The sequence below is a fragment of the Nipponia nippon genome, unplaced genomic scaffold (assembly GCF_047370975.1).
Source record: "Nipponia nippon isolate SJK-2023a ecotype South Korea unplaced genomic scaffold, ASM4737097v1 scaffold_3, whole genome shotgun sequence".
Taxonomy (NCBI): Eukaryota; Metazoa; Chordata; class Aves; order Pelecaniformes; family Threskiornithidae; genus Nipponia; species Nipponia nippon.
The window spans coordinates 922217-949491 of NW_028262347.1; the positions used below are offsets into that span (position 1 = coordinate 922217).

The 27275-nt window shown below is 62.7% G+C and overlaps 1 protein-coding gene across 5 annotated transcripts in view; it reads left to right on the forward strand.

Annotated features, from left to right (window-relative positions):
- The first annotated feature begins 9301 nt into the window (after window positions 1–9301).
- SBF1 (SET binding factor 1) overlaps window positions 9302–27275 on the forward strand; it is a 90574-nt gene continuing 72600 nt past the window's right edge. For all 5 annotated transcript variants that reach the window (XM_087767678.1, XM_087767674.1, XM_087767675.1 and 2 more), the window contains exon 1: window positions 9302–9471. In XM_087767678.1, the coding sequence (XP_087623804.1) occupies window positions 9417–9471 (55 nt within the window). In that variant the 5' untranslated portion in view covers window positions 9302–9416. The remainder of the gene's footprint in view (window positions 9472–27275) is intronic.

The window sequence follows — 27275 nt, forward strand, 5'->3', positions numbered from 1 at the left end:
GGTGGCAGCAAGGCCAGGCCGGGCGATGCTGGGCCCTGCCAGGCCGCGGGAGCCACGCTGCGCCACGTCGCGCCACGCTCAGCCCTGCCAAGCCCCGCTGCCTGCCTCCTGCCTGCTGCCGCGCAGCGCCCCGGGGAGTGGGGCCCGTCCCCAGGGCACCCCGACACCCCCTGCACCCCGCTGCCTGGCCGAGGAGCTCGGGGGGGGCAGAGCCCCCCAGCTCCGCTCGCTGCTCCCCGTGCTCGGGGGGCAAACCCAGGCTGGAGGGCCAGGGCCGCATCCTGCCTCCCTTCCCTTCCCTTCCCCGGGCTGTGCGGGGAAGCCCAGTGCAGCCCAGTGCCCCCAGTTTGGCCAGCCCCCCCTGCCCCACGCTGCCCGGAGCCCCATCCCCTCGGGGGGCAGCACCCCGGCAGCCCCCGGTGCTGCAGCCGCTCTCTGGGACGTGCGCCTGCACGCACCTTCTCCCAGGGCTAATTTGGGTTCGTGTTTTTAAACATCACATGGGGCCTTTTAAAACAATTGAGGAATGTAATCCGCGGAGGTCAGACCAGTCCCGCGTTCCCCCGCCGGGAAGCAGCTCACGGGAACCGGGGGCGGTGGGGAGCCGCTGCCAGCGGTGCCCGGGGGGCACGGGGGCGGCGGGCGCTGGGGCTCAGGGTGCTCCTGGGGCGCTGCTCCTCGAGCCGGGCAGCCCGAGCTCAGCAGGGGAGGGGTCCCCACCAGACCCCCTCGCCGGGACCCCCCTCCTCCCGCCCCGGGACGGGGGTCTGGGTGCCCGTGGTGCCCGTGCCACTGGGACAGGGACGGGGCGAGGAGCCCCCAGCACCCCAGGGCATCCGAGCTGGGGTCCAGGCCGTGGGGCGGGGGTGCCCGTGCCCCCTCCCCTGCCCGCTCCCCCCGCTGCGGCCTCCCCAGGCCGAGGGGCCGGGGGCCTCCGCGTGCTCCGAATCGCTGGGATTCTTCCACGTTATCAGGACACAAAGGCTTCAAACACCCGGTCCCCATGCAGGGGGATTTGCGGCAGCACCTGATCGTGGGGTGCGGGGACGGGGCGGGGGGCGGCAGGGACAGACCCCCCCAAGCGGGGCTGCGGCTCCAGGTCCGGCCCAAAGCGGCACAGCCTTCCCCCAGCACTGCGGCCCCCTGCTCTCCGCACGTCTCCCAGGGGGAATTTTTGCGGTGTGCCGGGCTCTTCCGCTTGTTTGTTGCTGGATTATCCCAGGGAGAGAGAAACCCGGCACGAAAACAACGCGGCAGAGCTGCGGGCAGGGGCACACAGGGCCCAGCACCTGGCACGGCCCCGGCACGGTGCATGCTGCCGTGGGCCACCGATGGACCGAACCCCTGCCCAGAGCTCACCGCCACCGCAGCATCCCCACAGGCCGTGCCCCGGTGGGATGTCACCCTGCGGTCTCCGGGGCTGAGTCCCGGCACGGCGCTGGCATGGTGCCAGCACTCTGAAGCAAACCCCAGGCAGTGCTGTGCCGTGCCGTGCCAGGGGTCTGGGCTGGGGCTCACCCCCAGGTGCCTCCCGGGACCCTGCGCAGGTCCCCGTCCGGACCCCATGCGCGGCAGTGCCAGCCACTGCCGCCCCGGGGACAAACCCAGGTCACCGGTGCCAGCTGCGCCGGCATGAGCCTGGGCGGGAGGAGGGGGCTCTGGGTAGTGAGCGTTTGCTTAATGCAGGTTACTGGGGGGAAGCAGCCCTCGCTGGCCGGTCGCCCCTTCCCACGCCAGGGGGTGGGGAGCGCGGGGCAGGGGGTGAGCGGGAGGCTGGGGCTCAGCTGGGACCCCCGGCACACCTCGGCTCTGCAGCCCCGGCTGGGACCCCCAGCACGCCTCGGCTCTGCAGCTCCAGGCACTGCTGCGGAGCAGAGGAGCAGCAGGAACAGGAGCAGAACAGGAACGGGAGCAGTGGCAGCAGCAGGAGCAGCAGCAGCAGGAGCAGGTCTCTCCGCCAGCCCCTGCGCCAGGCGTGCGCGCTGCCCCGGGCGCAGGGCAGAGGCACGGCTGAGGCCCTGGGCTCTGCAGCGAGGGCAGAACCCGTCTCCCTGCACTCCTCAGGGGATCACTGCTCCTGGGCGCTGGGAAGGACCCCAGGTCCTGCTTCGCCACCTGGCTGTGCTGGATCCAGCCGCTGGCCTGCAGCCGTCCCGGCAGAGCTCACCACTGCTGCTGTGTCGGGTAGCCCGGTGCCCAGGCTCACCCGCACCCAGGGCTGTGCCATGGCCAGACCCGCACCGGGAGCTGCCATCGCCCCGGCCACCCTGGCTCACCGCTGGGAATGGGCAACGCTTGCCCTCTCCCGCTCTCCTCCTCCGAGGTGGCCTGGCTTCCAGCCATGGGAATCAATTGCTAAGTTTCAATTAGCTTAATTGCCTCCTGGCTGAGGCCCCGGGGGAGGGCGGGGGCTGAGAGCAGCGGCCTCAGCCCCGCTCCGCTCTCCTGCTCGCCAAAAAGCGCTTTTGGGGGCAGGTGTGGGGAAAAGGAGCGGGGTGGGCTGCACCCCCGGCACGGCCCAGGGGCACCCGCTGCGTCCCAGGAGGGACGGGGGGCAGAGGCAGAGCCAGGTCCCTGCACCCTCCCCGCCCCACAGTCCCGGGGCAGGGGCCGCACACCGAGGGGCCGGTACCCCATCCCCGAGCCCCGCTGGGACCCTTGTGGCCATGTCCCCCAGGCCTCCCGGTTCTCCAGGGCAGCAGCATCACCGGGGGGTCGGCAGAGTGTGGGGTGATGGGGGCTGCCCAGGGCGGGGGGCCGGAGCCACAGAGCCCCGGAGCCACAGAGCCCTGGCCTGGGCCGGCAGCACCGCGGCCGCGCGTGACGCAGGTGAGCAGGAAGGCAAACACGCCTTTACCGCAGCTGCGATGGGTGCGGGAACAGGCGGCACCCTGCCACGGCTGTGCTGAATCACCCGCGCTCGCGCCGGGGCACCCAGGGCTTCTCCCGGTCCTCACCTGGGCGCTGTGCTTCGCCCCATGTCATGGCTTCACCCCTCGTCACGGCGAGCTCCCCTATCATGGCAAAGCCCCCCCATCAGAGCAGAGCCTCTCTATCATGGCAGAGCCCCCTGCGCAGTGGCTGACCCCCGCATGTGGGGCAATGGAGGGGAGCCGTGCGGGCACGGGGGGGTGCGCCAGGGAGGGCTTGCTGGGGAATTCCCCTCCGAGCTGGGAATTTGGGGAGTTCTCCCGAGGAGCCACGTGGAAGCCTGTCAGCAGCCTCTGCCAGGGCAGGAACCGGTGCTCGGCACGTTGCCCGGCTCAGATGGAGGTGTCCCGGGGTGAGGGCTCTGCCACCCGAAACGTGCCCACCCCGAGAGCCCACCACCCCTGAGCACCCCGAGCACCCACCTCACCACACACAGCATCCCAGCCCCGCTCCCAACTCCATCCCCACCGCCCTGCCTGCTCCCGCTGCCCGCACCCTCCCGGCCCCCTGCCTGCATCCCCCCTCCGTCTGGTGGCCGCAGGGCCAAGCAGCAGCCGGGCAGAGCCGGCCAGCGGGGCGTGCATGCCCGGGACCCCCGGCCCCGTCAATCCCCCCCAGTAGGGCTGGGTGCGGCGCTGAGCCCCCCGAGGATGCCTGGCCCCAAGGTGGCCAGGGTTTGCTGTGTCCCCACAGCGCTTCCAGAGCTCTCCCTGCCTGGCGCGGCACGGACGGGGACGCACGGGGCTCCTCTGCCTGCAGCCCCCGCTGCGGGGGGCACAGTGGATGCCCATCACCGGGCCCCCCCAGGCAGCGGCCCCAGCTCCCCCCGACCCAGCTCCTCTGGCCACTCGGGGCTGGGAGCAGCAGAGCCAGGGCACAGGGACGGCCAAACCCACCATCGCTCCGCTCTTCCCAAGGGGTTTAAACCCAAACGAAGGTTTCGGGTGCTGGTGGGTGACAAGGGGGCGCAGGGCAGAGCCCCCCCGCTCGTCCCAGGGAGAGGGGTCAGCCTGGGCTGCGACGGAGCAGCCCTGCCCTGCTGCTGGCTGAGCCGGGGAGCGGGCTGGAAAGCGAGGTGAGGGGGTTGCTGATGGCGTGGGGATGCGGGGAGCGGCAGGAGGAGTGCGGGGTGCCGGGGACGAGCAATACCGTCAGACTGAATCCCTGCTAGTGCCTGCTGAGGGATGGGCCGGGGGAACGCTGCCCGCACACAGCCACGGCTCCGGGTCCGCGCGCCCGGCCACGAAAACGGCAGCAGAGCCACTCTGACGGCACTTGGTGCTGCGTTGTGGCTGCGGGAAATAACTGGGAGAGGGGAGAAACGCGTCCTCCGGCCCTGCAAACACAGGGAGCCTCCCTAATGGCCCCAGCATCCCCAGGGTCCCCAGGGTCCTCAGGCCCGAGGCTGCCCTGAGTGGCAGACTGCCAGGGACGGGGGCTGTGGGCAGGATCCGTCCCTCTCACAGCACCCGCTCCCGGCTTTGCCCTTCCCCATGGGGGAGCTGGGGGGGGGCAGCTCTGGGACCCAGGCCCCCGGGCAGGGGTGCAGCCTGGGGGCACCCTGCCCTCTGCCCCAGGGATGGGGACCCCAGCACAGCCCCTGGCCCCGTGTCACTCACTCCAGGTGGGGCTGGGCCTCTCTCGAGCGGCAGTGGCCGTGGGGCCACAGGTTGCCCGCGGCCACGTGGCACCCATGGGTGCAGCGGGGCTGGGGCCCATGGCACGGCAGGGAAGACACGGGCCCGGCATCACCCGCACTGAGGTGCTCCCCCAGCACCCTCGCCCAGCTGGGTGTGCCCCACTGGAGGACCCGGCCCCACAGCAGCAGCTGGAGGCATTGGGGCGTCGGGGAAGGTTGGCTGCGGGGCTGCTCCTGCCCTGCCGAGCCGGGACCATGGCGTCCCCGGGGCACCGCGGGCAGGGAGCCCAGACCACAGCCGTCCCCAGGGGCACCGCAGGCAGGGAGCTTGGGGCTGTGTCCAGAGCCTCCAGGAGTCACAGCCGTGCTGGAAGCAGCTCACAGCCCGACCCCAGGAGGGTCCCGGGCATGCAGCCGTGGCTGGGGTCTGCACGTGCCTTGGGTCCCCTGTGCACGTGCCCCCGTGCCTGTCCCCGCACCCATGCTCTGTGCCGCAGGGCTCCCTGCGCCCGCTGCTGCCGCTGCCACCATGGGTCCCACACAGCCCCTGCTCCCGTGCCACCCGCTGCCACCGCGGCCCTGCGGGCAGGCAAGACCGTGGCCCACTCAGCCGGCACCGATCCCTGCCAGTGCCGATCCCTGCCAGTGCCGATCACCACTGGTGCCAATCCCTGCCAGTGCCAATCGCCACCGGCAGCCCCGTGCCCCTTCCACCCTGGCACAGGGCAAGATGCACCCCATGCACGTCCCACCTTTGGGTGCTTCCAGGGCAGCTCAGCCCGATTTCCCCGTTCCCACCCTCCGGCACCGCTCTGATCACACATCCCCCCCATTGCCCTCCGCAGGGAGCTTCTTGCTGCCCGTCCCAGGGCCGGCCTGTCCCCAGGCTGCCACCCTGCCGGTGGTCAGTCGGCCACCTTGGCGCATCCCCCGGCCCCTCGGTGCAATCCCACAGGATCGCACCCGGAGCCCTGTGCCCACCGGGTCTCCCCTGACCTGCCTCCCCCTTGCCTGCCGGCTGCGCAGGGGTGGCCTCGCTGCCTCCGAGCTGGGGCTGGGCTGAGCTCTGGCCGTGGCTCCAGCGCCAGCGGGTTCCCACCAGCCCCGCAGCCCCGGTAGGGCTGGCACCGCCATCGGAGCAGGAGGGTTCGCCTGCGGCAGCAACCGGCCCCGTGCCTGGGGACACAGGGATGCAGGGGCATGGGGATGTGGGGACGTGGCAACAGCCGCCCCAGTGCCAGACCCGCGCCCGGCCCCATGCGTCGGGGAGGCAGCTCTGGGCACGGTGATGTTGGAGCGCTGGGAGAGCCGCGGCAGGCTGGGGCTGGGGCTCACCGCCCTGGGCCAGGACCAGGGTGCCCAGCTGGGGCAGCCCGCCGGGGCTGCGGGGCAGCGGGGCACGGGGAGCAGCAGCGATCTGGCAACACCGGAAAGCAAAGCCAACGGGGGACCTGTAGAGGAGAAAAACACGGACACCCCCGTTATAAACTGGGGTTCATCCCGATTTGCCCTTGGGAAGGGTGCCCCCCGCCGCTGCCCTGCACACCGTGACTGGCAGCACTTGTCACCAGTGTGGCACAAGCCCTGGCAGGAGCAGCGGGGGTGCCGGGGATTGTCGAGCCGGCGCGGTGCCTGTCCTGGCAGCAGGGCTCTGGTGGGACCCCGCAGCGGTGCCGGGGTGGGGAGGCGGGGACCGGGAGGGTGCCCATGGCACGGAGCTGCACATGCCCTGGCACGCGGGTGACGCCGGGGCGCGGGAGGTGCAAGGGCCGTGCAGGATTGCATCATGCCCGTGCCAGCCGGGGAGCGGGGGTGTGGAGGGGACCTCGCTCCATGGGGGGCTGCCAGGGCCGCTGTGCCCTGCACCCCAGGCACCCTCCCAGCCCCGGGGGACCCCAGGGACGCTGGGGAGGGGGAGAGGCCATCTGCCGAAGTCTGCCCAGCCCCTGCACCCCCTGCCCACGGGGACCTGCAGGATCCGGCCCCCCCTGCACCCCCTGCCTGCAGGGACCCACGGGATGCAGCTCAGCCCCCACACCCCCGGTCCACGGGGACCTGCAGGATCGGGCCCAGCCCCAGCATCCCCTGGCCCAAAGGGATCAGCTGGATATTTTTCCAGCATCCCTGTTCTACCCCCACATTGCTCTGTCCCCTCTGCCTTTGCTCTGTCCCCTCTGCCCTCGGATGCTCCCCGGACCCTGCTGCCGCTGCTCCCCTAAGCGGTGGGCGCACGGGGGTCCGGCCAAGGGGCGAGGGGAGCCCTGAGGGGCCAGGGGGGCTGGGGAGCTCCCGGGGCCACTGCTGCCCGCCGCGTTTGGCAGAGCCGGACTCTGCCGGCCTGGCAGCTGCCTGCCTGCGGGGCTGACCCGCTCCTGCCTTCCCTCCGCCGGTGCCCGACGGCGAGGCCGGGCGGTGCCGAGCTGCCCCCCCATCCCGCACGCACCCCACGTCCCGCTCCCGCGTGGGAGTGGGAATGGGGATTTTCTCTGATGAATCATCTCCCGCTCTGGCAGCGGCCGTGACGCAGCGTGCGCCCGCCGACCCCGCTCACCGCAGGAGGGTCACGGCCGTGGGCAGCCCGGGGACCCCCGGCCACGGTGGGGCACGGTGGTGGCTGCTGCCACGGGACGAGACGGGACAGGACGGGATGGGACGGCCACGCTGCAAGTAGGGGCTGCTGCTGCGGCCAGCGCTTCGGCTCTCGGGCAGGTGGCACCGCGGGGCTGTGCCGGGGCACGCTGCTGCTGGCACCCGGGCACGCTGCGTCCCCTCGGCCCTGTCCCTGCAGCCGGGCTTGGCCAGGGCGGCCAGGAAAGGACGTGGGCCCCGGGTGCCGGTGGGAGCTGCCAGGGCCAGGGGTGGCCAGGATGGACTCAGCGCCCCAGGAAGGGCTGGCACCAGCACCGGCACCGGGGCCCCGCTGCCAGACAGGCGCTGCCGCATGCCTGGGGGCTGCTCCCCGGCCCCCCAAAGGCCTGATCCTAGTCTTGGCCGCCGTGCGCCCCAGCACCCCGCGGGTGGCTGCGAGGGACAGGGTCACCACGCCCCGGGGTCCCGTCCCTCCCGGGGGATGCTCTCCCGTGGGGTGCACACCCGTGGGGGCTGTGCACACTTGGGAGACCGTGTGCGGGGGGCTGTGCATGCTCAGGGGCCGTGCACACCTGGAGGGCCGTGCACACCCAGGCACCCTGGGGGTGGGTGCACCCCTGGGGGCTGTGCACACTGGGCGGGGAGCAAAATGGGGGGTGCATGCGCATGGGGGGGCGTGCACACCAGAGGGTTGTGTATATATGGGGTCAGTGCACACTGGAGGGTCGCACACACATGGAGGGGTGGCCGTGCACACTGGGGTCGGTGCACAGGGGTGGCTGTGCACACCGGGGGGCCATGCACACTTCGGGGGGGCCATGCACGCACACTGGGGGGAGGCCTTGCACGCTGGGGGGGAGCTGGGCACAGGGGGGCAGGGCCGTGCACCCTGGGGGGGTGCATGTGCATGCGGGGGGCCGTGCACGCCCGGGGGGGCCATGTACGCACACTGGGGGTCCCCGCACACGTGTGGTGGTGCACACTCGAGGGGGTCTGTGCACACCGGGGGTCCCCGCACATGCGTGTTTATGCACATCCGGATCGTCCCTGCACACGCGTGTCCATCCATACCGGGGGTTCCGGCACACGCATGTTTTTGCACACCCGGGTGGTCCCCACACACGCGTGTCTGTGCAGCCCCGAGGGCTGTGTGCACACCGGGGGTCCCTGCACACGCCTGGCTGTGCACACGCGGGGGTCTGTGAACAGCTGGGGGGCCCCTGCACACGCGTGTCCGTGCACACCTGGGAGCTGTGCACACCGGGGGTCCCCGCACACGTGTTTGCGTGTACTGGGGGTCCCTGCACACGCCTGGCTGTGCAGACATGGGGGGTCCGTGAACAGCCGCGGGGTCCCCGCACACCCGTGTCCATGCACACCAGGGCTCCCCGCACACCCGGGGGGTCCCCGCGCACGCGTGTCCATGCACATACGCGGGGGGTCCGTGCACACCGGGGGTCCCCGCGCACCCGGGGGGTCTCAGCACACGCGTGTCCGTGCACACCCGGGTGGGTCCGTGCACACCTGGGGTCCCCGCACATCCTTGTCCATGCACACGCGGGGGGTCCCCACACACCGGGGGTCCCCGCACACCCGGGGGGGCCCAGCACACGCGTGCCCGCGCACACCTGAAGCCTCTGTGCATACCAGGGATCCCTGCACACCCGTGTCCGCGCACACGCGGGGGATCCCCGCACACCGGGGATCCCCGCACCCCCGCGTCCGCGCACACGCGTGGGGTCACCGCACACCGGGGGTCCCCGCACACGCGTGTCCGTGCACACCCGGGTGGGTCCGCGCACACCCGGGTGGGTCCGTGCACACCGGGGGTCCCCGCACGCTCGGGTGTGTGCAGACGCAGGGGGGTCCCCGCACCCCCGGGGGGGTCCCCGCACCCCCGTGTCCGTGCACACCCGCGGGCTCTGTGCGCACCGGGGGTCCCCGCACCCCCATGTTCCCCCCGCACCCCGGGGTCCCGTCCCCGCCCCCGCCGCCCGGGGAAGCCCCGTGCCGCGGCCCCGCCCCCCCGCGCCCCGCCCCGCCCCTCCGGTGGCGTCCAATGGGGAGCGGCGCCCCGCCCCTCGCGGCGGCGGCGGCGGCGGCGCAGGCGCGGTGGGGGCGGGGCGGGCCGGGCCGGCCGCGCGCGCGGGGGCCAAGATGGCGGCGATCGGCGGGGAGCGCGGGCGGGCGGGGAGCGCGGCGGCGGCGGCGGCGGCGGCGGGGCTCTGAGCGCGGCGCAGCGGCCGCCGCCCCCGCCATGGCCCGCCTGGCCGACTACTTCGTCCTCGTGGGCTACGACCCCGGCAAGCGCGGTGAGCGGCGGCGGGGGGGCGCGACCGCTGTCACCCGCGGCGGGGGAGGGCCGCGGCGGGGCGGGGGGGAGGGCACACGCGGGACGCGGGCCGGCGGCGGCCCGGGGTGCGGGGCCGGGCCGGGCCGGGGGTGCGGGCCGCGCCCCGCGACGTGGCGGGCGCCCGGCCGGGCCCGCGGGCGGGCCCGCGGCCGGTACCGGGGGCGGCACCGGGGCGGCCGCTGCGGCCCGGCGGGGCGGGGTGGGAGCCGGGGCCGGGGCCCGGGCAGCACCGGGAGGGCGCAGGCCGCTTTCCCCGGCCTGGTTCCCCGCCGCCGTGCAGCCCCTCGCAGCAAGGCCGGGGGAGAAGCAGCGGCGCCGGGCCTGCGCGGCTCCTCCTGCCCCGTCCCCGGGGCTCGCCTCCGTTTGCCCGTTCCCCTCCGTCCCCGCTTCTGCTTAATTACCGTTTCTGTAGGCGTCGAGGCTGGCGAGCGTCCCCGCTCCGGGCGCTGGGGGTCCTGCCCTCCGCTCCCCGGGTGCTCCCAGCCCGGCCCCCCCAGCAGCCCGAACCCCCCGGGACCGGGCCGTGCTGCCCCGGTGGGTGCCGGGCTGGCCGGTGTCAGGCAGCGCTGCCTCGGGGGCTCCCGACCCCCAGCTCTGCCGAAAGGCCTCGTCCCTCTGTCCTCATCTCCCGGTGCCGGGGTTGGTTGTTGTGGTCGTGGGGTTTTGCGTGGGGGGGGGGGCTCTTTCCATGATGCTTTCGTCTGCCCTCTTCCACTCAACTGGTTGTGGGAAAAATGAGCTCTGTCGGCGTATAAAGGAGGTTAAATTTACCTAAAATAAGGACTTTCTTGCAGAACGCCCATCAAGAGCGTCTGTTCCCCACATTGCACATCCGCAGAAGAAGACGCTGCTGGTTGGGATTGTTTTAAGCGTGCGCTCAGAGCTGATGAGAGGGAGTCCTCTTCCGCGCAGCGCCCGTTAAACCGTGGGTTTGGTTATTATGGGAAGCTGTCGAGGCTGAGAGCTTAGCTCGCGTTCAGAGCGGCTGCACGGTCATACGGATACGAGCGTTTGCAGCGCTCGGTGTGGATCCCGACGCCCGTCGCCGATCCTCTGTCTCCGGTGTTCCCGGAGCTCCGGGCAGCGTGGCGTCTGGCTCCACTAAAGGTCCGGTTTCGGGAAGGCGTTTGGGATGGAGAGCAGGCAGCCTGGATAAGAGTTTTGGTGTTTTCTGAGTAGTGTCTGATTACCCGGTGGGGTGTTTTATTCTTATTATTACTGCAGGCGTCTCCCCCCGGTGCCCCAGTGTCCCGTAGCATCGGAAGGGGTTGCTCGCTCCTCTCGCTGCCCTCAGGCCGGGCTCTGCCTGGGAGCGCTGCGGGAGCCGGGCTGCCCAGGGCCGCGCCGTCTGCGGGCAGATGCAGTAGCCTCTCTGGGAGCGACCGGAGGGCTGGGGTGATGCTTTGCAGTTGTACCGTCGTCGCCTCACGTCCGAGTGCCGTTTCTGCGGCCTCTGAGCGTTTCCTTCTGCACCTTCTTGCTCGTTTCGGCCTCCCTCGTGCAGCCGTGGCTGGGATTTGCAGCGCAACGCTGGCGGGGGTTTGTAGCGGTTAGTGACCGGTCAGGTGCGGCGGGGCTCGGGGAGCAGGCGAGCGCTTCGGTCTTGCGTTCCTTGTCTTGAGACCTGGAAACCTGGGTTTCAGAAGGGAGCAGGACATGCCACGCGTCTTCCCCGTGTCATCCGAGACTTGTTCAGGGAAGATGGACAGCGCTCCGAGGTGAAGTGGTTAATTGCAGTGGGACATTAGAAAGGAAAGAGCTCACAATTAATGAACTGTGTTCCTCTGACTTAAATGTTCACTTTTTTATTTTAAATCTCCTCTGTAGCATACAGGCCACAGAACTGAGCTGAACTCACTGGTGTTTGGGCCAGTACAGACCTTGGCAAAGCATCCAGCCTTGACCTGGAGACCATTAGCAGCTTTTGGCAGTATAAAAAGCCGCCACCAGCTGCGGCACTTGTCCGGCGGTGGCTGTGTCTGCCCTGAACCCCCCTGACCTCAGCCTCTGGCCTCGGGTTTGAGAGGCCCTCGAACCAGGAGGTGCAGGTACGGTGTTATTAGCTCTGCTCCCAGCAAAGTGCTTTCAGACCAGAGTCCTCTTTTAATTAGGGACGTGGCTGAAAGTTGCAGCCTTTCCTAGGTTGTATTTCGGCTGAGCAGAGCTGCTTGAGGTCTGCGAGGGCGTCGCACCCCCGTAATCGTGGATGGAGACCCTGGGGCCCGTGGGGGTCACTCCACGGCCACGGGGGTTTGTCCGTGGTAGGAAGCGGCTGCGATCCGCTCCGCTTTGTACAACTGGGGCAGACTTCTTGCCCCCGGCTGCTGGCACGGCAGAGGATCGGGCACCTCTGTCAGGGGCGGCGGACAGAAGACATGCAGCTGTCTTCCCCGAGCACGGGGAAGCTGTGGGCTGGTGAGGAGAAGCGTCCAGGACACTGTGGGAGCTTCCGCTGCAGAGCCCCAGCCTCCTTGCTGCTGAGGCAGCGCAGTCACGGGTGGCCTCGCCGGGGTGAGGTGCCCGGGAGTCGGGGCATCCTTGGCCGGAGAGCGACGCTGGCCGGCACCCTGTCAGCGTCTGTTCTGGCCAGTGACAGCTGGAGCAAAACCCTTTCCCGTCCCACTTTGCAGGTGCCCGAGTGCCCTCCCGAGCTGTGTGACGGGTGGTTTGAACTGAGTGGTGTGCCAAGCGCTCGTGAGCACCCGAGGATCCGTCTGCTAAGGATGCGAAGATTGACTGATGGCAGTTATTTGATTTTTGGGATCAATATGGCAACACTTATTCCCCGCGTGCTTTCCTGTTTTCACGTTCCCCCTCCCTACAGGGAGCTTAGATAACGTTTGGAGGAAGGGCACGCCGCTCTCATCTGCGGGTGACTAATTGCTTTACAGGTTGGGTTAGTCTGGGCAGAGCCGTAGCCTGGGCGGCAGGCTGCTCTGCCGCGGCTGTGCCGTGCCGGCACCTCCCTGCCAGCTGCAAGCAACCCGGGACTCGTCTGCGCGAGGGCTGGATGGGACCCTTCGCGTGGGCAGGGATGGGGCTCTGCTTTGCCCGCGGCCGGACGCGTGCACGCAGCAGAGACACATTTGCAGCTGGGGACGGTGAAGGGGGAAGGTCTGCTGGGGTGGTGGGACCCGGGGTGGCTCTGCATCATCTCCAGAGGTAGGATCACAGAATAATTTGGGTTGGAAGGGACCTTTCAAGGTCACCCAGTCCATCCCTCCTGCAGCGAGCAGGGACATCTTCACCCAGACCAGGTTGCTTGGCGCCCCGTCCAGCCTGGCCTTGAATGTTTCCAGGGGTGGTGCATCCACGGTTTCTCTGGGCAACCCCTTCCAGTGTCTCACCACCCTCACGGTAAAGAATTGTTTCCTTATATCTAGTCTAAATCTACGCTCATTTGGTTTAAAACCATTACCCCTTGTGATATCACTACAGGCCCTATTAAAAAGTTTGTCCCCACCTTATAAGCCGCCTTTAAGCATTGCAAGGCCGCAGTAAGGTCTCCCCGGAGCCTCCTCTTCTCCAGCCTGAACAACCCCCGCTCTCAGCCTGCCCTCATAAGGTGTTAACGTAGCTCAGCGCAGTTTTGTGGGAACAAAACCGAAAGTGAGAGAGACGGCTCGAGGGCTGGAGCAGGGCAGCAAGCGGGGTCTGGCAGAGCTGGCGTGGGGCTGGCTGGCTGCTGCGGCGGTGGAGTCCGGTGCGCCCGCAGCGTTTGCTGGGGTTTACAGTCGACGTCCGCTCCTGGTGCAGAGTGTTGTCTTCCTGAAGGGGCCCGATCCTCCCCGTCAGACGCAGGCTTGCGGTGCAGAGTCGCGGTGACCGCTGGAAGCAGCGTCTCTGCTGGTGTTCTGCTCATCGGGAAGGATGGGAAAAAGGACCCTTAACTCTTTCAAGAAACGCGTTGTCTGGCTGTGAAACTGGTGCCTTTGCAGGACAGCTGGACGGTGTGACCCTGGGCTGGGCCGGCAGGGGGGCAGGCATCCAGCCACTTTTCCTGCAGTTTTGCGAGCCACGCTCTGGCGTGCCGGGCTGCTGGGTTGCAGCGGTGGCTTCCAGGGAAGCAGAGCACCGATGCACCACGGCGAGCTGAGCTGTCTCACCAGGAGCTGCGGCTGCCTGACGCTGATGTCCCTGTGCCCCAGTCGGTTGCGACTGCAGCCACGGCCGCTGTGCACCGAGCCAGCTCCCGCGTCCCTGCGCTTGTGTCGGGAGAGGGGCTGCACCCTGCTGGGGCTCCGGTGGACGTACGGAGCTAAACGCGCCCCGACAGCAGGCAATGGGCCTCGTCATATGTGAGCGTTTGTCATATTGTGTCACGGTTGCTCACGTTATTCTCTGTAAATGGATGTTTTAAAATCTCTTGGCTCTTATTGTTGATGCAGATAAATGACTGCATTGCAAAGCCAGGACTTCTGGCTGCTTTTTGCCTTGGGATCCGAGAGGTTTTTCTCTGTGTATCCCCCGCGGCCTGAGAGTCCAGAACAGCTCAGTTTCAAGACGCGTTTAGCATGGATGAAGGGCTTATCTTAGAGTTTTCTGAACGGGGCACCGAATGAGGCATGGTTCCTTCCCTGTGGGGATTTAGAAAACAAACAAACAAAAAAAATAGGGGGACTTAGACTACATCCATTTCTGAATAAGCCATTGATGATCTGCTGCTCTTTCTAGCTGTTTCTGAATTTGCAGCTGTCCGGCCCTCCCCAACCCTGGCATTTTTGACCCAAAAATCAGATTGCTGCTGCTTCCCAAGGCCTGGGCAGCCCGGGAGGGGTGCGGGTTTTCCCTGGGGGGCTGGTGTGGGGGCTGGCGAGGCTGCGCGGGTGTCGGAGGCCCTGGCTGAGCTGGGGAGGTTGCAGTGTTTTCCATGTTTCTTTGCAGTTGTGCAGTCGTGTTTAGCTCCTTCAGACTGCCTCGCTGCTCCCGCAGTCGGGGCCGGGGTTTGGGCACATCGGTTCTGGTTTTGAGCTTCTGTGGGAGGTAAGGGTGGATGTTGAGAGGAAACTGCCTCCGTGCTTGGTGCTGTCTCTTCCCGTGAAGCCTTTGACGCAGCTTCTGGCGGCGCAGGCCCCGTGCCGACGGTCGAAGGAACGAGGACGCAGATGTGATGGTCCTGAGCTCCTCCGAGGTGCTCGCAGCTCCTCTGCCTCTCAGGCTTTCATTGCGCAGCTGGAGTCGACGCCTGGAGAGAGGGGCTAACGCCGAGAGCCAGAGAAGCTGCAGCAAACCCGCTGGGCAGAGGAGAGCTCTCGTGGCTCGTCCCACTACTGTCCCACCAGTGTTTTGAGTCGATTTTCAGCCTGGGAGTGCCAGGCTCCTGCTGCTGCAAGGTGTCCGTGCAGCTCTCGCTGGTGGGAGGCATTTCTGACTGGCAGTGAAAATACGCTTCGCTCTGTCGTGCGTGGACCTGGCCAAGTGACTCATCACTTTGACTCAGACTGGGTTCTTGTAATGCGCGCATCTAGCAAAAAAACCCCATGCGTTGAAATGCCTCCAGTGGTTGCTAACAGCGAGCTCTTTGCCATATAAATATTTGCAGAGGGGACCTCCAAAAGAGAGGATGTAATCCCTGCACGCGCCATGTGCAGAGCCGCCTGTCTTCTGTCCAGTTACCTGGCTGCCGGAGACGGGAGGATATTGCAGCCATCGGTGTGGATGCCTGTCGAAGGGGGTCACCCTACTCCTGGCAGCCGCCAGCCCCCACGCCACAGCATCCCAGCCGCACTGGTCAGTCTGGGAACTGCAGCTCCTCTGATCCCAGATGCTCTATTAATACTTGTCTCGTTCTCTTTGAACTTTTGCCCAGGAAGGGAAGCTCTGTGTGCTGCGGATCAAAAACCAGGGAGCCAGATGCCTGACACTGACATGGGATCAGACCTTCCCTCAGCCGGCGCCAGCTCTGATGGATAGGGTGGTGGGTTCGGTCCTGCAGTGCACTGCCTTCTGTAGGTCTCAGCATTTACAGTTTCTTTGAGGTACTTTTGTAGATCAGAAGAGATTAATCCTGCGGTCGCTGTAAGATTCATGAGACAGCAGGCCCTGAAAGCCATCATTTGTGCCGTGTGGACTCTGCTGCCGTTTCTTCACGGCTGCGTAAGTCCATCCTGCTTGTCGGGCCAGCAGCGTGGTGCTGGTAGTGCATAGGTGTGAACACTCCAGCCGTCCTAGCAGCAGAGCTGCAGCCTGTCTTCTGCTGCCGTCACGGGCACGTTGGTGCCTGCATGGGCACTGTCAGGCGATCGTCTCGTGGCTTCTGAAACCTTCTTGCGCTGGCAGGGTCCGGTGAGCCCGTCACCAGCCTGTGCACGAGCTGCAGCTGCGCCCGTGGCGTGCTGGCTGGCATCGGGCCGTGCTCGAGTGCCTGTTTGCCACCGCTGCGGTCTGCGCAGGAACGGTGAGGTCTCTCTTCTCCCCCCGCCACCGCTTCTCCCTACCCTGTACCTGTTTCTGTGGCTGTTTCCTGTGGCTGCCAGAGCTTGGTTTGCTCGCCCCGCGCCGGCAGCCTCTCCTGGAGGTGCCGGGGCAGCTGGAGCCCCTGCGGCTGCCTCCCGCGGTCGGCAGCTCTGTTTCCCAAAGGTCACCGAGTGGGATGATGCTTTGAAACAGTCTAAATACGGCACAAGAAGCATCTCGGTGTAAAGCTTTCCACGGGCTCACCTCCGCGTGTTGTAAACCTGTGATGTCACTTAAGATGGAAAATTTACTCTGCCCCATCTTGGGTGCTCTTCCTTTTTCGTGGGGGAATAAACGTGGTTTATATCAGTATGGGATGAGTCGTTTTGGTCCCGGAGCGATACCTGTGCAGGATGAATTGGTACGAAGGCTTTAACGCTCTGGTCTAGTCGTTTCTCCCCCTTCGTGAGGAGACTCTCCCATGGCCGCTGGATTTCACTGCCAGAAACTCCTGTTGTTGTGACCGTCGCCGAGAGCGGAGCTGGTGTTCGCAGGGCTGCGTAACACCTGTGTCACGGTTTTGGGAAGGTGGGTGAATGTGAGGAGGAAGCATCAGTCTCAAACATATGTTGTAGCCAGATTCTTTAACTGTTAGTAATATTTTGTTTACTGCCGGTGAGAATTTTGCAAATTGCTTTTTCGTTTCTTTCACTTGAGCTCAGATTTGTCTCAGTTGGAGTGGGAATCTGAAGACTTTGCAGCACGTTTCATTTTCCCATTTCTAGTGCTGGGCTTGAAAAGCAGCTGCGGTTTTATGGATGCTAAAAACACAAACAAAAAAGGCTTGGCCCAGGGTGGAAACATGCCCTGGAGTTCCCTGGGCTGCCCAGCTGTGCGTCCCGTGGCAGCTCCTGCTGCGGCACCAGGGCAGTTCGCTGCGAAAGCTCCTTCGGTTCGGTTACCCCGAGACGCCCGGGGGGATCAGGGGAGCGGCGGGGCGGTGCTGCTGAGCCGGAGGAGCTTTTTCTTCACCTCTCGCTGTGATTGTGGCGTGAAGCCTCCCGGGGCCGGGCTGCTTCTCCTTTCCTCTATGTGGCTATAATGCCTTTGACCACTAAATATTCTCATTATGTCAAACCAGACATTTGAGAGCCCGCGAGCACCTCGGGGCAGGGATCATCCTGCTTCATCCAGCTTCTAGGAATGTATCTCTCCGATATCCAAAGCCTGTTCATCCCTTCCAGTTTGGCAGCTGGTAAAAGGGGAGGCAGAGAGGGTTTGGTAAAGGTGGCAGCAGGTACTGGTGAGAAGGTGGAGGTCAGGGTGCGTGGGAGAGCAGCGGCGAGGGCCCTTCGTCTCTCTGGAGCAAAGGCCTTTCTCTCGCACTGATTCAAATCGGTTTTTGTTTATGGTGTGGCTCAAAAGTGCCACGTGTCAGTTTGCAGGGAACAGCCTGCATATTTGGCAGCTGCTGCTGCCTTGTAACTGAGACTTGGATAGTCTTGCATGTTATTTTTATGTTTCTGAATGCTTTTTGATCAAGATGATGCAGCAGGAAGTTTTTTGGGGAGGAAAAACTGAGTCTCTCTGTCTTCATTAGACGTGTTTTTGTGTTGTGGGTAGCTGTAGGAAGTGGAGCAGAACGCTAGTCAGGCTGCTTACCTCTTCTCTGCATGGCATCTTCCTCCCTGAACCAGAGGTCTCCAAAATGTGCTGATGGCCCTGATAACTGCGCTTTTCACTCTGGCGGGGTCGCACCCTTTCCAAAGATGAACCGCTCTGGCATTGAAGCTGAGAGAGAACCAGTGTCCTGGAGGTGCCGTTCACCCTGCCCTGGACTTGGGCAGCTTCTGGTCTGGGGGATCACGACCGTGGTGCACTGCTGGGTCTCGGCCCTCCGGCCGGAGGGGAGCACCTCCTGCGGACCCCGGGGCGAGTCTGGGTCCCTCTGCCTGCGCACACTGCCGCTGCGGGCAGCGCCGGCCGGCCTCGTGCACACCGGTCATCTCGGCAGCCTCCAAGTCAACTCCGCTCCAAACCTGCGGTAACGTCGCTCTTTTAGAGTGGGAAGAGGCTTCTGACCTCGTTTTAGGGACCCTACCCTAATATTTCTTGCTTCACTTTTGGTTTAGATACCTGCAGTCATGGATCTAATGTTTTGAGAACCGAGATGTGCGTCTGTTAATTGTGACCTGGCAAAGCCTGTAGTGAATGACACGCGAGACTGCCCGGTCAGGCCGTTGGGGTGTGCCGGGTGCGCGGAGAACCGGCAGCGTTTTCAGGGCATGGTGCTAGGACCAGGTACCCCTTTGGCTGTAACACCCCGCCAGTTGTTGCAGCATAAACACGCTCGTGTCAACACCCGCGGCCTGTACTGCTCCAGGACGGTTGTGTGTCCCAGTGTGGTGCACGAGCATGATTGCGGTAGTTGGTGCTGCTTTCCTCCGTCATCTGTCAAGTTTTCAGCCGTATCATTCTAATGGTGATCTTGGAAATGCACCTCCCCAAGGTGAGCGAGAGGAGCTTGAACCCCGGGCAGATAACACGGCACAGAGTGTTATCTCCTCCTGCCCGTGCCGGCTGCCCCTGTCGTGCCGGCTGCCCCTCCGGCGCGGCTGGGGGTCACCCCGGCGGGCTGTGGGAGCACAGGGATGGGAGAGTCGGTCAGCGCAGCTGCTGCCGCATCCGCTGCCCGGCGGAGAGTGGGGATACTGTCCCGCGCTCGCCTTCGAACACAACATCTCTGTTCAGCGCTGAACGGGGCGAAGCCGGAGGACAATTGTTTGCTTCAGCTTCTTCTGGAGGAGCGGCTACGGTGGCAGCAGGGGTACCAGCGAGGGGATGCGTCATGAGTTGTATTTAGAAATGAGTGAAACCGCGGTTCTCGTGGACTCGCGCATCATCTGAGACGCGCGGGGTGAACGTTGTCAGTGAGAAAGCCGTACGTTGGCTGGCACTTTGGACCTGGTCAGCAGCTGGGCTGGCACAGCAGGGGTTCCTTTGGAAAGGCAGGTGATTAGAAAGAGGGAGAGATAAGCTGCTGGATGAGATAAATGTGAACTTAGCAGACCTAGTTAGGAAGGAGGTCAGACAATACGTGTGGTGAAGCGTGGTGTACCAAAGATAGACTGCTCCAGTTTAACCTTCCTAATGAGAAGAATGAGACCTGTGCTGATTTATGCAGTAATTAACCCACAGGAGTCACTCCTGCAGATACCAACAAGGCAAGGAGCTTAAACGCTACGTCTAGTGATGTGTTAGACATTAACGTGGGTGAGAATACCTGCGGTGACATTAGGAAAGCTTGGGAAAGGAGGCGCTGCCTCTCTGCACAGGCCAGCTCTCATCGACCGACGTGCCGGAGGAGGCTTCTGTGCAGGCTGTGGCAATTACGTCCACGCTGCGTGTGCGCCTGCTTGGCCCCTGTTGGAGTTCAAACTTGGGCACCTGGTCTTGGTGTGATGGTTCCTGTTCATTAGATCTGTTACTGAGGGTACTGGTGGAGGTGCTCACCAAGCCACTCTCCATCATCTGTCAGCCCTCCTGGCTCACCGGGGAGGTCCCAGGCGACTGGAGGTTGGCAAATGTGATGTCCATCTACAAGAAGGGTTGGAAGGAGGATCCGGGGAACTCCAGGTCTGTCAGCCTGACCTCGGTGCCGGGAAAGGTCATCATCCTGAATGCCATCACACGGCACGTACGGGACTACCAGGGGATCGGGCCCAGTCAGCCTGGGTTTATGAAAGGCAGGTCCTGCTTGACTGACCTGATCTGCTTCTGTGACAAGGTGACCTGCGTGGTGCATGAGGGAAAGGCTGGCGGTGTTGTCTGCCTGGACTTCAGTAAAGCCTTTGACAGCGTTTCCCACAGCATTCCCCTGGAGAAACTGGCTGCTGAGGGCTTGGACGGGCAAACTCTTCGCTGGGTGAAAAACTGGCTGGACGGCTGGGCCCGAAGAGTGGTGGTGAATGGAGTTAAATCCAGCTGGTGGCCGGTCACCACTGGTGTTCCCCAGGGCTCAGTACTGGGGCCAGTTCTGTTTAACATCTTTATCGATGATCTGGACGAGGGGATGGAGGGCACCCTCAGTCAGTTTGCAGGGGACACCCAGTTGGGCGGGAGCGTTGATCTGCTGGAGGGTAGGAAAGGCCCTGCAGAGGGCCCTGGCCAGGCTGGGGCGATGGGCCCAGGCACTGGGTGAGGGTCAGCAAGGCTCAGGGCCGGGTCCTGCACTGGGGGCACACCAACCCCAGGCACCGCTGCAGGCGTGGGGAGGAGCGGCTGGGAGCTGCCCGGTGGGAAAGGGCCTGGGGGTGGTGGTCGACAGCCGCTGAACATGAGCCAGCAGTGTGCCCAGGTGGCCAAGAGGGCCAATGGCATCCTGGCCTGTATCAGGAACAGTGTGGCCAGCAGGAGCAGGGAGGTGATGGTGCCCCTGTGCTGGGCACTGGTGAGGCCGCCCCTCGAATGCTGTGCTCAGCGCTGGGCCCCTCACCCCAAGGCGGCCATGGAGGGGCTGGAGCGTGGCCAGAGCAGGGCAGCGAGGCTGGGGCAGGGGCTGGAGCCCAAGGCTGGGGAGGAGCGGCTGGGGGAGCTGGGGGGGCTCAGCCTGGAGAAGAGGAGGCTGAGGGGAGCCCTCATTGCTCTCTGCCACTGCCTGAAAGGAGGCTGGAGCCGGGGGGGTCGGTCTCTTCTCCCCAGGAACAAGTGATGGGACGAGAGGGAACGGCCTCAAGCTGCGCCAGGGCAGGTTTGGGTTGGATATTAGGGAAAATCCCTTCCCGGAGAGAGTGGTCAGGCCCTGGCCCAGGCTGCCCAGGGCAGGGGCTGAGTCCCCATCCCTGGGGGTATTTCAAAGCTGGGTAGACGTGGTGCTTGGGGACATGGTTTAGTGGTGGGCTTGGCAGTGCTGGGTTAATGGTTGGACTCGATGATCTTAAGGGTCTTTTCCAACCTAAACGATTCTGTGATTCTATTTGAGATGTTAAATGGGATAAGGAAAATGCAGCCTCTTTCCTTGGGACAACTGCAGCGTGGATGACGGTGTGGTTAAATCAAGATGAGCGAGCTGTACAGGCTGTGATAACGGGGAGTCCGTGGAGCTTGCTGCTGACTGTGGGCACAGGCAGGCAACGCTTTTTTCCCCTAAAAGGCGAGGAGTGAGCTTGCCCTCCTCCGTTTGAGGGGTGCTTCAATTCTGAAGTGGAACCACCGCCGTCTTCCCGGCAGACGGGTGCTGAGCCCGGCCAGTGCGCTCGAGCAGCGGGTGCTTGCAGACTGAGGAGGGCTCGAGGACCGCGTCTCCCCAGGCGCACGCAGTCGCTTCGGCGAGGGATGCTGCTGTCGCTGCGCGGGAGAAGGCGGCGGCAATGGGAGCGCTGCTGCTTTCGTGAGCTGGAAGTTGAAGGATGTAAACAACCAGTTATGCAAAACTGCGCAGGGGAGAGTTGGGTAGCACGGCACCGCTGTAGCAGGTTTTGGGAGAGATGTTAATTATAGCCTCCCGTAATGAGCCAGGAGGAACCATATGTTGTTAACTTTTGCAGCTGATGTGAAATTGAGAGAAAGGAGTTGCCAGTATCTTAAAGCACAAAAATAATTTGGAGAGCTGCTCGGCTCTTGCTGTGGTTGCTCAAGAATGAAATTAAGTTTTCTGTGATAATAATCAGAGACTTTTCTGGGGGAGCAGGGCAGAGCCGCGCTCTCCGGCAGGTGAGAGCCACCTGGAGCGCCCGTGTTCGGAGAGGGGGAGCAGGCGCAGCACGTGGCTGAGATTCGGGCTTCCTGAATCCCTGGAGCCGGCACTGCCGCACTCCCTGTGCCGGGACTGCACCTCTGCCGGCGTGCTCAGCTCGGGGCCCTCGCTTCCAGAAGGGTGCTCGGTTCAGGCGGGCTCGTATGCCTGGCACGACGAGGAGATTAAAATCTGTTTAAGCTGGCTGAGCACTAACTAAGATCACATACCCCTGCAAGCACCTGAGAGTGTGCGTGCCATGCGGTCTGATGTAGCCCAGTGTGTTTAACGAGGTGTTGGGCTGAAATTCCAAGGTTCTGTGTCTGTTCTGTGTCATGCCTGGAGGAAGGTCTCCATGCTTGTGCCGCTGGCATCCGAGTCCCCCTTCCCAGCCACGGAGCTGCCTCTTCGACCGGAGGAGCTTAGCTAGAGGGGACTGCTTCAGCAGGCTTCTTCCATCTCCAACACCTGGAATGCTGTTATATCAACTCTGCATTTGTTTTATTACCAAGCAAAACATCAGCGTATTTGGAGCTGTGAGCCTGGGGGCGAAGGGGAAATGCTGAGCACGGCTGCAGAGCTGTGCAGCTTGCATCTGGACACGAGGGGTGTTGGCGGGACGTGGCCTTCGGCTTTTGGGGCTACAGCAGTGCAGCCTGCGTGCCAAGCCATTGGCGTTGCGTCTGCTGTGCCCGTTTCTGGTCAGGGTCAGCAGACATCAAGTGATGGGTCTAGTCCTGTCCCAGAGCTTGTGCTGCTCCCAGCACCCATCGCAGGAGCTTTCCAGGAGTGCTCCCAGCCTGGCTGCTTTACCTGTGTCTTCTCTCCCTGGCCGCCTCCTCCAGGCCCGTGTCTGCGCCGTTCCTGTCTGCCGCCCGCCGGGGAAGGGGATCGATTTCGGAGAGACTCTCCCACGGTGCTGGTGTTGGGGTGGGTCAGGCGATGCTGGACCGGCTGCAGCAGCTCTGGGTCGCTGCTCTTCCCACGGGTGTAGAGCCGGAGGCAGAGGGGTTCAGCGCCGTGGGACTGGCTGGACCGGGAGAGTTAAGGTGGCCAGGCGTTGTCTCAGCTGAGAGCCCCGGCGGGGCTGCAAGCCTGTGTTGTACACTGTGGGTGTCTTAAAGTTGACTTGAATACAGGCAAGCCAAGAAGATTTATTTTCCTGAAGCTTCTTGGGAGCGTATCAGAGAATTGACGTGCGTATTCTGCAGCCAGGGCTTGTCTGTCGGTGACTTCTGGATTGTCCTGTGGTTTGGAGGCAGAGGAACACCTGTATTTGCAATTTTATTTATTTAAAAATGAGCTGGGAACAAAAAGTGATTCTGAGGCATCGGGCAGATCTTTCATGGCTTTTTTTACTTCAGTTCTAGGATAAACCCTGGCTGGTTTTGGTCACTGCATGCGTTTTTAATTTTCCAGTTCATTCTAGTGCCGCTTTCCGTGACAGCTCAGCACAACGAGCGTCTCTCTCTGGATGGGAAAGCGTAAAGGCCCGACTGAGGATTTCCTTGAAAATGTTCCGTAAAGCAGAGGCCGTGCTGGACTGGCCTGGCTGTCCGCGCTGCGAAGCGCGGCCGGTGACCGAAAGCGCTGCCCTGGTGTCCTGCCCCAGCAGCCGTGCCGCCGGAGGTGGTGCCGTGCCGCCGGAGGTGCCGTGCCGGCGCGGCTCTGGGTGGCTGGAGGAGAGGGGACAGCGGCACTGCAGACAGACCTCGCGTGTCCTGACGCCGTGACCTGTCTCTCCTAACCCGACGCCTTTCTCTCTGGTGGCCCAACGGCGTGTGACTCTGTGCGGGGATTTCGGCTGCTGGTTCAGTAAATTAAACTCCTTGTTCTTCTCTCTGGCTTCAGGCTCTCCGAGCTTCTCTCAGCTGTCTTGACTCCGGTCCATGTTTTCACTTCGCTTTTTATTTTCCTCTCTGTTTGGACTGGTTTTTGGCTGTGTTTGAAGGCTGCTTTGCTCGTTTCACATCATGATCTGCATCTTTACTGTTTTAACCTTACCATCTTTCTTTGACATCCTTGTTATGTTTTTTCCTCTAAGTCCTGGCAGTGGAGGTCACTTTAACATCGTATTCATGTAGAGGATGGCAGTGTTGATTCTCTTCTTTTGACCTTAAGTTTTCTTGACAGCTCTCGTTTTATGGAAGTACCTTTTAAAAATGTTGCATCTCTTGGAAATCCCTCTCCATCAAGGATGTCAGGATTTTGTACGGTTTTTTAAAACGCTGATGCACGAACTCGAGGTTTGCCGTATGTTTTGGACTTGTCTCATCAGAACGCAGTGTTCAAGGAGCAGCTCCAGCTGCTTGAGCTGCTTTGTTTGGAGGACTTCACCCGGGACCGACCCCGACGCCGCGCTGTTCAAATGTGCGGCAACTTGGTCTCCACCTGCAGTCTCCCAGTTTGCCGTGATGTTTGAGGGATAGCAGAGAGCACGAGAAGTAGGTACGATGTGGACGCTGAGAGCCCCTCAGTTCAGGAGCGCAGCCGTGGGGGGTTTATGGCGCTGCCATCCCCAGGGCAGCTCGGCGGCGGGTGCTTCCAAGGCACCGTGGTTTGAGCCGGTGTGGTCCTTCGGCAGCAGCTGTGCCAGTTTGCAGTGGCAGGACTGTCTGCAATCTGCAGGTAGGGAACTCTTGTTATCATCAGGGGAACTTTCTTCCTTCCGTCACCTCTGTGCGTTGCATGGCAGCGGCCATCTCTGGCCTCTGCCGCACGCGGTCTTTGCTCCGGCGTGGCGGTAGCTGAAACAGCAAGCCTGCGGGTGCTGGCGGCAGGGAAGATTCCTTACTTCTTCTGGCCAGCTGTCCCCGCGACAGGGCGTTATTTATGGGACTTTCGCAACTAATACCTCTGAGGGAGGAACAGGAGGCCAGAATTCAAGGCCATGGAGCAGCTGGGCATTTGGGATAGCAGGATTATGGAGATGGATGCTCAAAAGGGCATTTAATGTAGTTCTTCTTAATGACGTTAATGCTGCTTTCTCCCATTCTCAGCAGAGCACAGAATAACACTGCTGGGTTTTGAGTATTTTCGTTCGGCTGCTCAGAGGGCTGGCTGGCGCTGGCTCCTCCAGGGCTTGAAGGAGAGGAAGGCTGCACCAGGCCTGTTAGAGAGCAAATAAAAATAACCCCTAGAGAACTGATCTTTTTAGCAAGAACGGACTGAGTGTTGTAAAACACCACTTCAGAGGTGTGCAGCTATCATCTGGCTCGCTCAGAGGTGCAGTAAAGGGTCTAACAGTAAGGTTATCCCGATCGTCTATAATCATTACAGAAGTTAGGCAGACCTCCTCGAGATAAGTGTCCTAACCCCTACTTCATTATGGTCTTGACCTTTTCAGAGGTTTTGCCTGTGGAAAAAGTGGCTGCTTTCTCATAAAGGCCCTTCATAAGCATCCGTGTATCTGTGGGCATATCTTGGCACTTTCTTCTGGACATGAAAAATCCCAGGTGGCAGCAGGCCAAGGAGAATAAATATGGTCTGTCATCTGACACGCGAGAGTGAACAGAGGGCCCTGCAAGTACCGTTTCTCTAGAAATTCAGAGGCTGCAGGCTTGTTGTTGGGTAAAGTCATGAGACAAGTGTTTCGTGAAAGTACAGGGGCTTTGCTCCTCTGAATCATTTGCTTGGAGCAATCTGTTCCCAGCGAAGGATGCCGTAGGAAGTGCCGGGGAGAGCTGAGGCTGTTCAGTCATGGAGCAGCTGAGAGCGGTGAAACCCCGCCAAGCAGCGAGAGGAGTCACGAGGGAACGTCAGGCTGCCGCGGGGCGAGGGATGGCTGCGGGGCGGCGAGGCTCGCTGGTATCGGCGCTGCCCGGGCTCCTCCAGCCAGCGTCTTCTGGCTTTCACCGTAAAAAGTGCCATTTTCTCTCACAGCTCGTGGGTATAGAAAGTGTTTGTGAGTCCACATGAAGTGGAAGGTGAGAAGTAAACATCCTGGGAAGGAAGGTCTAGGAGGCGTGTGTGACTACAAGTAAACGCGCTGCTGTTCTCTCGGTAGGATGGTGGTGCGGCTGCCTGGAATGATGCGGGGCTGCGTGTTTTGACCGCGGAGGTAATTTCGGTCTGGGAGATGAGGGGCTGTCTGTGACCCCGATGCAATGAGAGCATGGGGGGTAGCTCAAGGTGGATACATGCCCTTGTGGAGTTCTTAAAACAAAAAAAAACCCCAAACCCCCAAAAATCCAAAACCCCCAAACAACCACACCTCCCCTAAAAACAGTCGCAGCTTTCCTCCTAGTTTTGCCAGCCCATGGAAAGCAGACGTATCCTTAAAAGGTTAAAGGGTAATTTAAAGGGACGTTAAAGGGTAATTACAGAATTCAATACCATCTGACTTCCAGTTTCAGAGTGGGAATGCTGTGGGCCTGAAGCACTCCCAGTTCAAATGGAGGATTTTCCTGAAAGCATTTCCATTGTTTTCCTCCTTGGACAACTTGTATGGGTTGGAGGGGGATAACAGTACCCTCAGTGTTATCTCCCTTCGGTGCCCCGCTCACCATTTGGTCGCTCCCTGAATCCCGCTTCCCTTTCCCAGGCTCTTTGGATGTCCCTGCAGCGCTGAGGCAGCGGCCCGGAGTAACTGGGGTTTAGGAAACGCACTCCAGGGACTAGGAAAATTCGCTGTCGTCTGAAGGCCAACACTGCCTGCTCAGAGCTCCGCTGCAGAAGACGAGAGTGGTTATAACGAGCAATGAGTAATGCTGCGGCCATGCGTGTCGTGCCTGGGGAACTGAGCTGCTGCACCGGCGCAAGCGGTGAGCTGCCGCGTCTGTGCAGCGTGCGTGAATTCGTCTTGGGTGCTCTGTCCGCAACCATTATTTTCAGCTGTTGGCCCAGTTCTAGGTCCAATTTTATATATTTCTACTTGTACAACTGGAGAAGATGGGTAATCAAACTCCTCCGAGGAACTAGTCCTGATAGTTTAGGGAATATATACTAGAGAGAGGGTGGTATCTGCCGGCTGGACCCTAATAAACGTTCGCTTTGGTCAACTTGATGAATTCGAGCGCGCAGCTGCTCCTGCGGGTGATGGATTTGTTCTGGTGGTGCTCTCCAGGCCACCCCGTGGAGATCATCTGCGCCTGGGCACAGCAGAGCACTCGCTGCCCGCCAAGGGCGAATGGAGGCCCCAGGAAGGCGGCACGTAAAATTAGGAATTACTCCTAGAATCTCTTCAGCCGGGACTACAGCCATCACCCTTCGTCTTGTAAGGGGGACCAGTGCCCTTCTCCCTCCTCTCCCCTCGCTGTTCCCCGTAACAGTGCGAAAGATAAAAGCATCGGTGAGGCTCTCGAGTAGCTCTTTGCCCGTCAGAAGCACAAACGTGTCAATGAACATCGTATTTGTTCTTCAGTCTGCTTTTTCCTGGGCACAGTTTCTTTGCGCGACAGCAGCCTTCCGTCTGAAACCAGCACGTTGAAACCAAGCGCTTGGGCAAATGCTGCTTCTTGTGTGGACCCCAAAATATTCTCAAGAGATTACAGTTCAATAATCATCTCAAAGTTAGTGACACCAATCCTGCAGGGCTTGAGGAAGGCTTCATTTATATATATATATATATATGTGTGTGTGTGTGTGTGTGTGTATAGTGGTTGAATACCACTGTTCATAGGTAGCTGGGCAGA